At 42.1% G+C, this 16,156-nt stretch overlaps 1 protein-coding gene across 7 annotated transcripts in view; it reads left to right on the forward strand.

Moving 5' to 3' along the window:
* Nucleotides 1-16,156, forward strand: part of snx9b (sorting nexin 9b) — a 237,976-nt gene that overhangs the window by 116,257 nt on the left and 105,563 nt on the right. For all 7 annotated transcript variants that reach the window (XR_013499657.1, XM_078229971.1, XM_078229972.1 and 4 more), the window contains 2 exons: nucleotides 4,757-4,904; nucleotides 8,637-8,721. Coding sequence is in view for 6 of the 7 variants with exons in the window: in XM_078229971.1 (XP_078086097.1) it covers nucleotides 4,757-4,904; nucleotides 8,637-8,721 (233 nt within the window). In the remaining variant the exon portion in view is untranslated. The remainder of the gene's footprint in view (nucleotides 1-4,756; nucleotides 4,905-8,636; nucleotides 8,722-16,156) is intronic.

Here is a 16,156-nt window from a genome sequence, read left to right on the forward strand (position 1 = left end):
CCAACTCAATGACTCTGAGCCGAAGTTCCTCAAGGTGCAAACACTTACTACTTGCACTAGATCACTATGGTATCACAGAATCGGAATCTCACAGTGCAGACGAGGCACTCCGGCCCACTTAGTCTGCACCAACATGTGAGAAACATCTGACCCACCACCTAATCTCATTTACTCGCACTTGTCTCATAGCCTTGAATGTTATCGCGTGCCAAGTGCTTATTCACTTTTTAAAGGATGTGAGGCAATCCGCCTCTACCATCCTCCCAGGCAGTGCATTCCAGACTGTCACCACCCTCTGGGTAAAAATGTTTTTCCTCACATTCTCCCCCCCCCCCCCCCCCCCCCCCCCCAAACTTCCTGCCCCTCACCTTGATCTTTGTTCTTTGTGTGCCCTTGCTTGGTGGAACAGCTATTCCTTATCCAATCTGTCCATGTCTCTCATAATCTTGTACACTTCGATAAGATCGTCCCCTCAGTCTTCTCTGCTCAAATGAAAATAACCCAAGCTAATCCAATCTCTCTTCATAACTTAATTGTTCCACCTCGGGCAACATCCTGGTCAATCTCCTCTGCACCCCCTCCAGTGCAATCACATTCTTCCCATAATGGGGCAACCAGAACTGCACACAGTACTCTAGGTGTGGCTTCAGCAAAGTTCTATACAACTCCAACATGACCTCCCTGCTTTTGTAATCTATGCCTCGATTGATAAATGCAAGTGTTCCATATACCTTGGTCACCACCTCAGTAACATGCTCTTCCGCCTTCAGAGATCTAAGGACAAATACGACAGGGTCCCTTTGTTCCACAAACATCCTAATGTCATGCTGTTCATTGAATATTTCCTTGTCAAATTACTCCAGGAACACTCATGTTGCAGGTTTGACACGTCACTGCCATTCTTAAGGTATTTTAATTACTTTGTTCATTAATTATATTTTGCACTTATTTAGGGTCCTTTTGTATATATTTCATTAACCTTACAACCAATTTGTATGCTATTTTAAACCTTATGCAGGAATAGACCAGACCAGACCAGAAACTCAACAGGTACTGATCAAACAGCTAGCCCCTTTCCCTGTGATAGGGTAAGAACCAATACTTAGAGTCAGAAAGGTAGAAAAAAAACAAAAGGAAACAACACCTGCTTCCTCCCCACTTCACTGAACTTCCCCACTCATCAAATTCTCAGGTTTGCACTTAGTTTCCTTAACTGCACTTGTCTTCTCAATTACTATCAAAGTATTGGTGAAATATTCCTTTGGATTTCTGCTTTGATCATCCTTGTTTTTGTTAATTTTCATTTACCATCATGTTTCTTGCAATCTACATTTGCATGTTTCAGGATCCTTTCCTGATTTTAATCAAAATATTCTTATAGTGCAACGAATGCTACAAACCAGCTAGGAATATAAACACACATTGTAAAAGCTTATACAAGTATATAGAAAGTAGAAGAGCACTGAAATTAAACGCTGTTCCCTTAAGAGGCAGACCTAGAAGAAATTATCTTCAGGAATGAGGCATTGGCAAAAAATATTTACCAATTATTTTGTATCTGCCTGCACAGTGAAAGAACAAATTATATGCCAGAATTGGAGGAAGATCATAATAAGAGTGAGAAACTTGGAATACTTAACTATCAGCTGCAAAAATATATTCACAAAGCTCAAGAGAGTAAAAGCTGGCAAATCCCCAGGACTTGATGGCCTATATTTTAGGGTTTGGAAATTGAAAACTGCAGAGACTAGTTATGATTTTCCCAAATTCCCTATTTTCTAAAACTGATCCAGTAGATTAGAAGTTAGCAGATGTAATATTGCAATTTGAGGAAATGGAAAATAGGGAAGTTAGCCTGACATCAGTCATCAGGAAATGATGGAATTGATTATTGAGGAAGTCAGCAAAGCACTGACTGTGATCATACTACGATTTTCTAAGAGTCATTATGGTTTAAGAAGGGAAAATAGCATTTGTCAAGTTCATAAGAGGTTTTTGAGTTACTAGGATGGAAGCAAGACATGAAGATGGTGTGTATTGTCACTGACAGCTGGGAGATAATCACCGACAGCCATGACCTTTGGAGACTTGACTGTTTGGAAAGGCATTGGAAGAGGGAAGTAGAAACGAAAAGTTCAGTTCCCCAGAAGAGCATCCAGTGAAAACAGAGACTAGCAAATCATACAGTTTCTCAGCCCACTTTCTTGAACTGCAATGGAGATTGCCATGCCAGAGTGGGCTTCACCTGGCGATGTTTAACACACACAGTTGACCAAACACACTGCAAACTGTTGCCTTAAGAGACAGAAAGCTGCCACAGTCACAGCAACATGGCAGATGCAGTATAACGTGGATAAATGTGAAGTTATTCACTTTGGACGGAGAAATAGAATAGCAGAGTATTATTTAATTAAGATAGATTGGGAAATGTTATGGTGGAAAGGCACTGAAAGAAAACGTAGGTACAGTAAGCAGTTAGGAAGGCAAATGGTATGTTGGTCTTTATTGCAAAAGGACTTGAGCCAGGTATCTTGGTAGGGATTCAGAGATCAGGACGTTGTTTCTAAAGGGCATTCCAATATCAAAGTAAGGTGAAGGACTCCTGCGTCCCCATGGACATTGCCCCTTTCCCACTTCTGCCGGCACTGGGGCGCTCTTTCCCTCCTCCTCCTTTTACATGCACGCGCATGCAAGCCCCCCCCCCCCCCCAAACCCGGCAGTGCTGCATTGGGGGGAGTTTCTAACAATCCTGGAAGCAATGGCGTTAAGCCGTATAATAGCATTTAGATGAATTTTAATTAATTACGATCAGGTTCACACCCTTTCTGGGCCCTGCAAATCGCGTTTATTGGTTGGTTCCACAGGCATGCTTTGGAGGTTTTTGGTGTTGTAAAGAATGAGCTCCAACCTCTGTGTAAGCATCCTGTCGTATGCTGGTTCCGGACTTTTCCATGCTTTTTGACATCATATAGTGGAGGACATGCCCCTGTCTACATCAATGGTGATAAAGTGGAAATGGTTGAGAGCTTCAAGTTTCTAGATGTTCAGATCACCAACAATCTGTCCTGGTTCTTCAACACCGATGCTATCGTTAAGAAAGCCCACCAACGCCTCTGCTTTCTCCAGAGACTAAGGAAATTTGTATGTCCGCTACGACTCTCTCCAATTTTTACAGATGCACCATAGTAAGCAGCCTCTCCAGATGTACCACGGCTTGGTATGGCTCCTGATCTGACCAAGACTGCAAAAAAACTACAAAGGATTGTGAAGATAGCCCAGTCTATCACACAAAGCCTTCCATCCATTTTCTCCTTCTGTACTTTCTGCTGCCTTGGGAAAGCAGTCAGCATAATCAAGGACCCCATGCACCACGGACCTACTCTCATCCACCTTACATTGGAAAAAAGGTACAATTGTCTGAGAACATGTACCAATCAGGACCATTCAAAAGTCTGGTCACAGCAGGAAAGAGGCTGTTCTTATCATTAATTAAGCTGATCTTTCTCTTCACCTTATCTGTAACTGCAACATTGTACTCTGCACCCTCTCCTTTCCTTCTCCCCTATGTATTCTATGAACGGTATGTTTTGTCTGTTTAGCGTGCAAGAAACAATACTTTTCACTGTACCCCAATACATGTGGCAATAAATCAAATCAAAAGTCTTCTGAACAAATGTCTGGAGGGCCTCCAGCTCTGCTGAGGGTACATCACTCCTTCTTTCCACCTCTTCAATCAAGACCTTCAGTGTGGCATCTGGAAATCTTGGTTCCTGTTGTCTCTCATGGTTAACCATTGTTGAGAGTTTCACAGCACACTCTCTGCCCAATGACCTCAGTATCTTTTGTAGCTACAACGCACCTCTCCTTCAACAGATGCAGGCAAGCTTTAAGTCACTAGGCTGTCGCAATATGATGCGTGCAGCAACTGAATAGCGCAGTGAATGCTGGCTGTACACAGAAATTATGGTAACGTGCTGGCAGCACAAAGTTGGTACTTGCCTACATTTCAGTCAATAGGCCCTGATTTAATCACGTATTGTGATTCCTGCTGCCATGTTTCAGATTGTCCGATTTAACTCACTGAAACTAAGTAGATTGGTCAATTTGATTTGAGCAATTCCAATAAAGTAAAGGGTACTTGAGTGTCGTCCTAGAGGTTTAGGCCATCTGTAAAGTTCAGTTAATATGATTTCTTTTGTCAAGTTATTTTGGTATAGAGGGAGGCCATTTGGCCCATCAAATCCATGCCAGTCTCTGTAGAGAAATCCAGTCATTCCCATTTCACTGACTTATCCCTATAGCTCGGCAAGTTTATTTTTGTCAAGTACCAATGCAGTTTTGTATTGAAGTCATTTATTGCTTTTGGTTCTACTATTCTTGTAGACAGTAAGTTCTTTGTTTTCAGTCGAAAATCTCTCCACTATGTTTGCAATCATTGGAAGCTTTCTGTTTTTATCACCATTCTAAAGTTTCAACAGAATTCTCATTTTATGGTATTGGGTTTTTATTTTTGACATTGAATCCAGATTTAGATTCATTTGCAAGTTGCACAAACCTTTGAAAATCTGAAGTTGCACTTTCTGATTTTATGCTTTGTTTCATTTGTAATATTTGAATTTGCATTTGTTATTTCAGTACTTTTAGAGTTCTTGATAAATGACCCATGAACAATGCAGGAACATCCTAATAATCTGTCTGACAGCCTCCTTGCTTTTATGAGCTTCTTTGCATTAATATTAGATTTGCTATTGTGTAGGTGCTGCAGAGGATGATGAATGGGACGATGATTGGGATGAGTCCAGACCATCTCCAAATATTCTTCCTCGTGCAGAGTCTGAGTCAGCAGAGACTGGTTTGGCTCGTGGAGCTCCTCGTAACAGTTCTGTGAAAATGTCACTCAACAGGTAAATTGCAGATGAATGCTTCATGTTCATTTTGCAAAGGGAGGACAAATGAATTTCCTTGATATTAGTTGTTCAAGTAACTTGTGCAAAATATGTGCTTCATATAGAGGCATGGAATCGGGCCCTTCGGCCCAACTCGTCCATGCCGACCATTTCCTAAACTGAATTAGTCCCACTTGTCTGCGTTTGGCCCATATCCCTCTAAACCTTTCCTATCCATGTACCTGTCCAAATGTCTTTTAAGTATTGTAATTGTACCCACCTCTACCACCTCCTCTGGCAGTTCATTCCATATATGCACCACCCTCTGTGTGAAAATGTTTTAAACCACTCCTCTCACCTTAAACCTATGCCTTCTAGTTTTGGACTTGCCTACCCTGGGGAAAAGACCTTGGCTATTCATCTTATCTATGCCGCTCATGATTTCATAAACCTCTATAAGGTCACCCCTCATTTTACTACACTCCAGGGAAAAAAGTCCCAGCCTCTCCAGTCCCGGTAACATCCTTGTAAATTTTTTCTGCACCCTTTCCAATTTAATAACATCCTTCCTATAGCAGGGCAACTAGAATTGTACACAGTAGTCAAAATGTGGCCTTACCAATGTCTTATGCAGTTGTAACATAACGTCTCAACTCATGTACTCAATACTCTGACCGATGAGGGCAAGTGTGTCAAACACACCTTTCTACCTGTGACACCACTTTCAAGGAACTATGTAACTCTATCCCTAGATCTCTGTGTTCAACAGCACTGCACAGGGCCCTACCATTAACTACATATGTCCTGTCCTGGTTTGTCTTACCAAAATGTAACACCTCGCATTTAATTAAATTAAACTCCATCTGCCATTCCTCAGCCCACTGGCCCAGTTGATCAAGATCCTGTTGTAGTCTTCTATTTTCTAGTTGTCGTCCTCTATTTTGTTGATCACCCCTTCAAAAAACACCATCAAATTTGTAAGACATGATTTCCCACACACAAAGCCGTACTAACTACCCCTAATCAGTCCTTGCATTTCCAAATGATTGTAGATCCTGTCTCTCAGAATCCCCTCCAACAAACTATCCACCACTGATGTTAGGCCCACCAATCTGTAGTTCCCTGGCTTTTCCCTGCTGCCTTTCTTAAATAACGGCACAACATTTGCCACCCTCCAGTCTTCTGGCACCGTATCTGTGGCTGTCGATGATACAAATATCTTTGCAAGGGGTCCCGCAATTTTTTTTCCTAGCTTCCCACAATGCCATGGGATACGCTTGATCAGGTCCCAGGTATTTATCTACCTTTATGCATTTTAAGATCTTCAGCACCACCTCTACATAATGTGGACACTTTTCAAGACATCACTATTTACTCCCAAGTTCCCTAACTTCCATGTCTTTCTCCAAGGTAAATACTGATGAGAAATATTTATTTAGGATCTTGCCCTTCTCCTGTGGCTTCACACATAGACAACCTTGTTGATCTTTAAGGGGTCCTATTCTCTCCCTAGTTACTCTTTTGCCCTTAATATACTTGTAGATTCTCTTTGGATTCTCCTTAATCTTAGCTGCCAAAGCTATCTTGAGTCCCCTTTTTGCCCTCCTGATTTCCCTTTTAAGTGTATTAGGAGTTTCTGAAGCTTTTGACCCTGTGTGTAGAGTGCCATCTTTTATGTTGGTATAAGCTGTTAGCGAAAATTAAGAGAGTGAAAGTCCCATTTTTAAAAAAACCCATAAACCTAATATTGAAATTTCATATGTGGCTTTCAAATCTGCAATTTCATTGGTGGCTATTTAATTAGGGAAACAGAGGCAATGTATTTTTTTGTTCAGAAGGTATTTATCTCATAAAACATTGTATCATGTAAAAAAAAAAGTTTAGATATTTTTCTTCATAAAAATACTGTATTTTGTGATGGCACTGTATTCTGAATTTATAGTAAAGCATAGGGAATAGGAACAGGAGTAGGACCTTTGTTCCAATTTCACATTTTGGTTAGTTTGGATAAAGTGTAACAACTCCTTTTACCTGTCTTGGTCCCATTTCCCTCTTGCCTAACAAAAATGCACCAAATTTTGATTGGAAGTTTTCAATTGACTGATCTTCATTAGTGTTTTGCGGAAGAGAATGCCAGCCTTTGTTTAAAAAGATATCACCATTGAGTAACCTAACTCTTATTATAAGGATTACCTGCTTTCCCCCTGCTGTTACAAGGAAATCATTTATCTTTATCTACCATAATGTATCCTTTAATCATATTATATATCTTCATAAATCACCCCTTAATCTCCTGTACTTGAAGGAATGTGTCAAGTTTATGCAACTTGATTCTGTAATAGCCAGTATCAGTTTGTTGAATCCATGCTATACACCCTCCACGCAAGTATAGCCCCATCCTGAATTACCCAAAACTGAATGCAGTACTCCAGATGGAGTAAAGCTCTAAACAATTGAAGGAATTTCCTCCTGTTGTAACCTAGCCTCTCAAAAAAAGGACCAAAATTTAATCAGTCTTTTTCATTGTATAACTGGTGAAGTAGAGAATGCATTCCCTGGTGCAGTTCTGTATGATTGCTGTCTGAAGAGTATAATTTGTTAATTAGCGGAAACCTGCAACATTGCTATACTTCATTTTCGTTGGCAAATTTTGATTCTCATTAAAGTAGATTGTTTTGCAATTGTTCTTGAGAAAGCAAGAAAATTTTCATTAATAGCTAAGTGCTGGAAAATGGGATTAAAATAGATGTGCGCTTGAATGCCAGCGCAGACACGATGGGCCAAAGGGCCTCTTTTTAAGGACCGCTGTTAAACTCTGACTATATGTTTTCATACTCTTGTCTTTGATATTGTAACATTATAAGCTGCTTTGAAGCCTCTAACTACAGAAAGTGAAAACTCATGTCTTAAATAATTACAAATACAGGTATTCAGTTTAGCACCACGTTTGCAAACAGACCAATAAACACGTCAAGGGCTTTTTTTTCTGAATAAAGATTATGTGATTTTAAATAACTAATACATCACTGTACTAACAGTGTCGGTGCAAGTGACTATGCCTCCCGGAATGCCTCTGTCAACATTTTTAATAACTTAAGCATCTTAAAGAAAGACTTTCATTCTTAGAATGCCTTTTGATAAAAGAACAGTTTTGAAAATCCTATTCTGTGTCTGTTACTTGACAATATTTTGTTTGCTTGTTCAGATGACATTTTAAATTAACCTTTAGATGATTTTGAGCTGAGCAGAATTAATAGTTGGAGGCAGTCAGCAACCTGGGTGTCTAGGCGATTGTGGTTTCAGTTCTGTCTCAGTAGCTCCGCTGAGTAAATTTCTTTAATTAAATCAGTTTTAAATATTAAAGAGGAACTGAAAGAAGCAAGAATGTGCATTTCTGGAACATTTTCTCATATGACCAAGCTACCCCAAAGCACACTAGAACCAGTTTTTGAAATTTAGTCACAAAAGCACTTAATTCATATTAAAGCACAAACACTACAATTGAATGGTTTTTCGATTGAGGAAGGCATGTTGGTCAGGAGGATACGTGCTTTACTTCAGATAGCTCAATTCTGTGGGGTTGACACTCATAACTATTTCTAATAGCTAGAATGGCTTGGTCCCATTGCTCCTTTATCTCATGGACACAAACTGTTCAAAAATCAAACAAAATGTGCAAAACTACCTGTTGATTGTGATTAGCGGGCAGGTCTTGTATCAGCATACTCATAATTTTTTTTTAAAATATAGGTTTCCAACCTTTTCCAAACATGGACCTGAAGTCTATCTACTTTCAAAGCAACCTGCAAAAACGAGCGAGAAGATTACAATACATGTATGTTACACTGGTAATTGGGAAAGAAAAATTATCGGAACTTTTAGAATTCTTGTTAAGTTTGCTTTGTTAAAATCATTAAAACATATTCTGCATTTTGATTTCAAAACATGATAAAGTGGGAGGTCAATTTGGTGCTTAGAAAGGAATTGAAGAAGCTGAAAATATAAGGGGATGATTAATACTTTGATAAATATTGTACCATTGTGCTAGTCTGTTATTTCTAATATTTCATTGTTGCTCAGTTGTTTGTCCTCTTGCCTCAGAATCACACAGTAACTCCAGAGATCTGAGCACAAAAATGCAGGCTGATGCTCCAGTACAGTACAGGGGGAAGACACGTGGGTCACAGTTAGGAGGAGTAAAGGTCATAAGGGTAACGTACCAGAGAGTATTCCAGTGGCTGTCTCTCATAATAGGAAGGGCTCGGCGACAGGTGTGAGAGGGGAGGGGAGTGAGCAATTAGTAGTGGGGTCACCTGTGGTTGTCCCCCTCCAAAACAAGTATATTGTTTTGGATAGTGTGGAGGAGGATGACTCTCCAGGGGTAAGCCACAGTGACCAGGTCACTGGCACACAGTCAGGCTCTGTGGCCCGGAAAGGAAAGAGAGGGATTAGGAGAGCAATAGTGGTGGGGGACGCGTCGGTTAGAGGCACGGACAGGCGATTCTGTGGGTGCGAACAGGACTCCAGGATGGTAGTCTGCCTACCTGGTGCTGGGGTACTGGATGTCTCTGAGCGGATAGGAGGTATATTAAAAGGGGAGGATAAAGAAACGGATGTCATTGTACACATTGGTGCAAATGACGTAGATAGGAAGAGCAGGGGGATCCTACGAGAGCAATTCAGGGAGTTGGGAAATAGGCTAAAAAGTAGGGCCTCCAGGGTGGCAATCTCTGGGCTGCTCCCAATACCTAGGTCCAGTGAGGCTAGGAATAGGGAGATAATACAATTGAATGCTTGGCTAAAGGACTGGTCCAGGAGGGAGGGCTTCATATTCCTGGATCACTGGGAAGTTTTCAAGAGAGGAGGGCACCTGTACAAGAAGGACGGGTCACAACTAAATTGGAAGGGCACGAATATCCTGGCTGGGAGTTTTGCTAGTGCAGTTCAGGTGGGTTTAAACTAATATGGCAGGGGGATGGGGATCAAAAAATTATGTCCACAAGTGTAGAGGCTAGGGACGAGCTTGGGGCCAGGACAAGGCTGGCAAAGAAGAAGAGCATTCTGGGGGAGGATGACCTCACTGGGCCTGGAGGTCTGGAGTGCATCTACTTCAATGCAAGGAGCGTAGCAGTTAAGACAGACGAACTTAGGGCCTTAATGCTTACGAGGAATTTGGATGTGGTTGCGGTGACAGAGACTTGGTTGAAAGAGGGACAGGACTGGCAGCTGAATATTCCGGGGTACAAGTGTTTTAGGCGAGACAGAGGAGGGGCTAAAAGAGGTGGGGGAGTAGCAGTATTAGTTAGAGAGCATATTACAGCGGTGCAGAGGGAGGACAATTCACTGTGGGTGGAGCTCAAAAACAGGAAGGGCGCAGTCACTATGTTGGGGGTATACTACAGGCCCCCCAACAGCCCAAGTGAAGTGGAAGAACAGATATGTCAGGAGATAATGGATAGGTGCAGGAAAAATAGGGTTGTTGTAGTGGGAGACTTCAATTTCCCTGGTATAGACTGGAAATCGCGTAGGGCTGGGAGTCTGAATGGGGAGGCATTTCTAAAATGCGTACAGGAAGGTTCTTTGGAACAATATGTAGATAGCCCGACTAGAGAGGGGGCTATACTGGACCTAGTACTGGGGAATGAGCCCGGTCAGTTCTTCAAAGTTTCGGTAGGGGAACATGTGGCAAATAGTGACCACAATTCTGTTAGCTTTAGGATAGTGATGGAAAAGGATGAGTGGTGTCCCAAGGGTAAGGTGTTGGATTGGGGGAAGGCTAACTTTCGTGGGATTAGGCAGAAATTGGCAGCTGTTGATTGGGAGAGGCTGTTTGAAGGTAAATCCACATCTGGCATGTGGGAGTCTTATAAGGAACAGTTGTTAGGGCTGCAGGATAGGCATGTGCCTGTAAAAATGAAGGATAGGAAGGGTAGGATTCGAGAACTGTGGATAACCAGGAAAATTGAGGGATTGGTCAAAAAGAAAAGAGTGGCGTACGTTAGGTCCAGGCACCTAAAAACGGAGGGAGCTCTGGAGGAATACAAAGAAAGTAGGAAAGAACTCAAACGAGGAATTAGAAGGGCAAAAAGGGGTCACGAAATGTCCTTGGCAGACAGGATTAAGGAGAATCCCGAGGCATTTTATTCATACGTTAGGAACAAAAGGGTTGTCAGGGAAAAAATCGGACCTCTCAGGGACAAAAGTGGGGAATTATGCTTAGAGCCCAAAGAAGTAGGGGAGATCCTAAATGAATACTTTGCGTCGGTATTCACAAAGGAGAGGGATGTGTTGACTGGGAGTGTCTCGGAGGGGAGTGTTGACCCGTTAGAGAAAATCTCCATTACAAGGGAGGAAGTGTTAGGTTTTTTAAGGAATATAAAGACTGACAAATCTCCAGGGCCTGATGGAATCTATCCAAGGCTGCTCAGGGAGATGAGAGATGAAATCGCTGGGCCTCTGACGCAAATTTTTGTCTCGTCACTGGACACAGGTGAGGTCCCAGAGGATTGGAGGATAGCTAATGTGGTCCCGTTATTTAAGAAGGGTAGGAAGGATAACCCGGGAAATTATAGGTCGGTGAGCTTGACGTCCGCGGTAGGGAAGTTGTTGGAGAGGATTCTGAGAGATAGGATGTATGCGCATTTAGAAAGGAATAAACTCATTAACGATAGTCAGCATGGTTTTGTGAGAGGGAGGTCATGCCTCACTAACCTGGTGGAGTTTTTTGAAGAAGTGACTAGAATGGTTGACGAGGGAAGGGCCGTGGATGTCGCCTATATGGACTTTAGTAATGCGTTTGACAAAGTCCCTCATGGTAGGTTGGTGCAAAAGGTTGGATCTCATGGGATAAAGGGGGAGGTGGCTAGATGGGTGGAGAACTGGCTTTGGTCGCAGAAGACAGAGGGTGGTAGCGGAAGGGTCTTTTTCCGGCTGGATGCCTGTGACTAATGGTGTTCCGCAGGGCTCTGTATTGGGACCTCTGCTGTTTGTGATTTATATAAACGATCTGGAAGAAGGTGTAACTGGGGTGATCAGTAAGTTTGCGGACGACACGAAAATGGCTGGACTTGCAGATAGTGAGGAACATTGTCAGAGGCTACAGAAGGATATAGATAGGCTGGAAATTTGGGCAAAGAAATGGCAGAAGGAGTTCAATCCAGATAAATGCGAAGTGATGCATTTTGGTAGAACTAACGTCGGGGGGAGCTATACGATAAATGGCAGAACCATAGATACGCAGAGGGACCTGGGTGTGCAAGTCCACAGATCCTTGAAGGTGACGTCACAGGTGGAGAAGGTAGTGAATAAGGCATATGGCATGCTTGCCTTTATAGGACGGGGCATAGAGTATAAAAGTTGGGGTCTGATGTTGCAGTTGTATAGAACGTTGGTTCGGCCGCATTTGGAATACTGCGCCCAGTTCTGGTCGCCACACTACCAGAAGGACGTGGAGGCTTTAGAGAGAGTGCAGAGGAGGTTTACCAGGATGTTGCCTGGTATGGAAGGGCTTAGTTATGAGGAGAGATTGGGTAAACTGGGGTTGTTCTCACTGGAAAGACGGAGGATGAGGGGTGACCTAATAGAGGTGTATAAAATTATGAAAGGCATAGATAGGGTGAACGGTGGGAAGCTTTTTTCCAGGTCAGTGGTGACATTCACGAGGGGTCATAGGTTCAAGGTGAGGGGGGGGAGGTTTAACACGGATGTCAGAAGGACGTATTTTACGCAGAGGGTGGTGGGGGCCTGGAATGCGCTGCCGGGTAAGGTGGTGGAGGCGGACACACTGGGAACGTTTAAGACTTGTCTAGATAGCCACATGAACGGAGTGGGAATGGAGGGATACAAAAGAAGGGAGCGGTGCGGGCTTGTAGGGCCAAAGGGCCTGTTCCTGTGCTGTATTGTTCTTTGTAGTATTGAGGGAACTTTGCATTGCTAAAGATGCCAATTTTGGAATAAGACATCAAATTGAGCTGACTGCTTTCGTAGGTGGATCTAAAAAATTCCATGTCACTATTTTGACGAAGAGTGGGGGAATTCTCCCCAGTATTCTCGTTAAAATTTAATCTCAGAATCATCATGACAAAAACAGATTATTTGGTTAAATTCATATTGCTCTTTGTGGGACCTTACTTTATACAGATTGGTTCCTGTCTTTTCTGCATTACAGCAATTAATATACTTAGTCATAGAGGTTTACAGCATGGAAACAGGTCCTTCGGCCCAAATTGTCCGTGCCATCCTTTTTTTTTTAAATCCCTAAATTAATCCCAACTGCCCACATTTGGCCCATATCCCTCTATACCCATTTTACCCATTTAACTGTCTAAATGCTTTTTAAAAGACAAAATTATACCCGCCTCTACTACTACCTCTGGCAGCTTGTTCCAGACACTCACCACCCTCTGAGAAAGAATTGCCCCTCTGGACACTTTTGTATCTCTCCCTCTCACCTTAAACCTATGCCCTCTAGTCTTAGACTCCCCTATCTTTGGGAAAAGATATTGACTATCAAGCTGATCTGTGCCTCTCATTATTTTATAGACCGCTATAAGATCATCCCTCAGCCTTCTACACTCCAGAGAAAAAAGTCCCAGTCTCTCCTTTATAACTCAAACTATCAAGTCCGGATAGCATCCTAGTAAATCTTTTCTGCACTCTTTCTAGTTTAATAATATTCTTTCTACAATAGGGTCACCAGAACTGTACACAGTATTCCAAGTGTGGCCTTACCAATCATAGAAACCCTACAGTACAGAAAGAGGCCATTCGGCCCATCGAGTCTGCACCGACCACAATCCCACCCAGGCCCTACCCCCATATCCCTACATATTTTACCCGCTAATCCCTCTAATCTATGCATCCTCGGACACTAACGGGCAATTTTAGCATGGCCAATCAACCTAACCCGCACATCTTTGGACTGTGGGAGGAAACCGGAGCACCCGGAGGAAACCCACGCAGACACGGGGAGAATGTGCAAACTCCACACAGACAGTGACCCAAGCTGGGAATCGAACCCAGGTCCCTGGAGCTGTGAAGCAGCAGTGCTAACCACTGTGATACCGTGCTGCCCCTTGTACAATGTCTTGTACAACTTCAACAAGACGTCCCAACTCCTGTATTCAATGTTCTGACCAATGAAACCAAACATGCTGAATGCCTTCTTCACAACTCTGTCCACCTGTGACTCAAGGAGCTATGAACATGTACCCTTAGATCTCTTTGTTCTGTAACTCTCCCCAATGCCCTACCATTAACTGAGTAAGTCCTACCCTGGTTCAGTCTACAAAATGCATCACCCCGCATTTATCTAAATACTTCGTCCTTCATTGTGTACAAAACACTATGGAACACCTGGAGGGGTTTTGAAAGGCTTAATGTAAATGCACAGTCTTTTTTCACGTGAAACTGATTCATTCATTTTCGTAACCAATGTTTTACTGGCACTTGGTAGACATGGCTAAAACATTTACAACCATCTTCAGCCAGTTGTGCTGAGTATGCTCAGTCTCCTCCTGAAGATCCCAGCATATCAGTTTTCAGCCAATTTGATTCACTCCACGTGACAAATGAATGGCTGAGGATACTTGATACAACAAAGGCTTGTGCTCTGACAACATTCCAGCTGTAATATGGAAGACTTTTATTCCAGAACTAGCATATCACGCTCTTAGCCAAGCTGTTCCAGTACAGTTTATTACAATTATGAGCTTTATAGGATTAAGATATTTTGGGTATGCATCTTTAAATTTAGGGTAAATGAAAGGGATCATGTGACCAGTTCTGTAAGTTGCCTGACAGTAAACTTGGTTGGTTGATTGTAAGAGATCAAAGGAAGACTTGGATTGTTTTTCTTCGAGGAAGATACAAGGTATTTACACTTGGAGACCATCTCTGAATATATCATGGATAGATTATTAATTTCTCAAAATCTCAAAGGTGTTATAGGTGTTGAGTTGGAGATAGTACTGCTGTAAACTATCCATTTAGTTTTAGGATGAAAATAAGTTGAGATCAAAGATAACTAATCAGCATTTATACTTGGATACAAAGCTAATTTTCTGTTGCCACGTGGAAGAGGTCAGAAAGAGCATTTTTTGAGATTAGGTTACAAGCTTCCATAACTACTCATAAATGTCTCAGCTGGTATTTTGTAGTTACATATTGTATGGTCTGCAGCATCTGAGGGATAGAGAGCAAGAGATAGAAGCAGCCAGGCGTGTACCTTCAGCAGAGAAAATGCTATGAGTCATTACTCAAAGTGGATAGGATTGTGTGCTCAGGTTAAAGACAGAGTTTGTGGGATTTCAAGGATGTGGATAGATTCACCTAGCTTGACACTCGAGGAAGTGACCTACCGCATAACCCTCACAGTGACAGACAGTCCTGGGATTAAAAGTTACCCAGCATGGATTGTGAAAAGGAAGTAATCCGTCAGGAACTGAGAACAATTTTAGACTGGTTCCCGGAGGACGAAGTGTCCACTTAAGGGACAATGTAAGTATAACCGTATTGAGAGAATTTTTTCATGCTGTAGTTTAATGCATAAGTTTCCTATGAAATAGTATTTTTAGTCATTTGTTACAGTAAAAATTTTAATTTATGAAAGCTTGACGTGTCATTCTTTCAGCTGCTAATGGCAGGTTTGAATTTCTGCTTGAATGTTATCGGTCTCTATGGAGATCAGAAGCTACAACACTGACATCTAAAAGACAGTATGGAAAAAAGTAGGACAAATTAAATCTGGCCAATATCCCCCATCATTAACTCTCAATCATCAACAAGTAATGAAAGTTTAAATTTATTTATTAAGTTTTTGAGTTTATTTATTGGTGTCACAAGTAAGCTTGCATCAACACTGCAATGAAATTACTGTGAAAATTTCCTAGTCGCCACACTTGAGCATCTGTTCAGGTATACTGAGGGAGAATTTAAAATGGTCAATGCACCTAACCTGCAGGTCTTTTAGACTATGGGAGGAAACCGGAGCACTTGGAGAAAATCCATGCAGACACTGGGAGAACGTGCAGAGTCCGCACAGACAGTGACCTAAGGATCCAATCCGGATCCCTGGTGCTGTGAGGCAGCAGTGCTAAGCACTGTGCCACCGTGCTGCCCTTGTTGTGATAATGCTATTGCATAGCAAAATCCCGCTCACTGATATTCCGTTAGAATTTTGCCAGGGTCACATGGCTCCTGATCACATTATAGTCTTGGTTTAAACATAGACATAAGAGCTGATTTCAAAGATGAATTGAGAATAACTGCCC

The sequence above is a fragment of the Mustelus asterias genome, chromosome 15 (assembly GCF_964213995.1).
Source record: "Mustelus asterias chromosome 15, sMusAst1.hap1.1, whole genome shotgun sequence".
NCBI classification, from domain to species: Eukaryota; Metazoa; Chordata; class Chondrichthyes; order Carcharhiniformes; family Triakidae; genus Mustelus; species Mustelus asterias.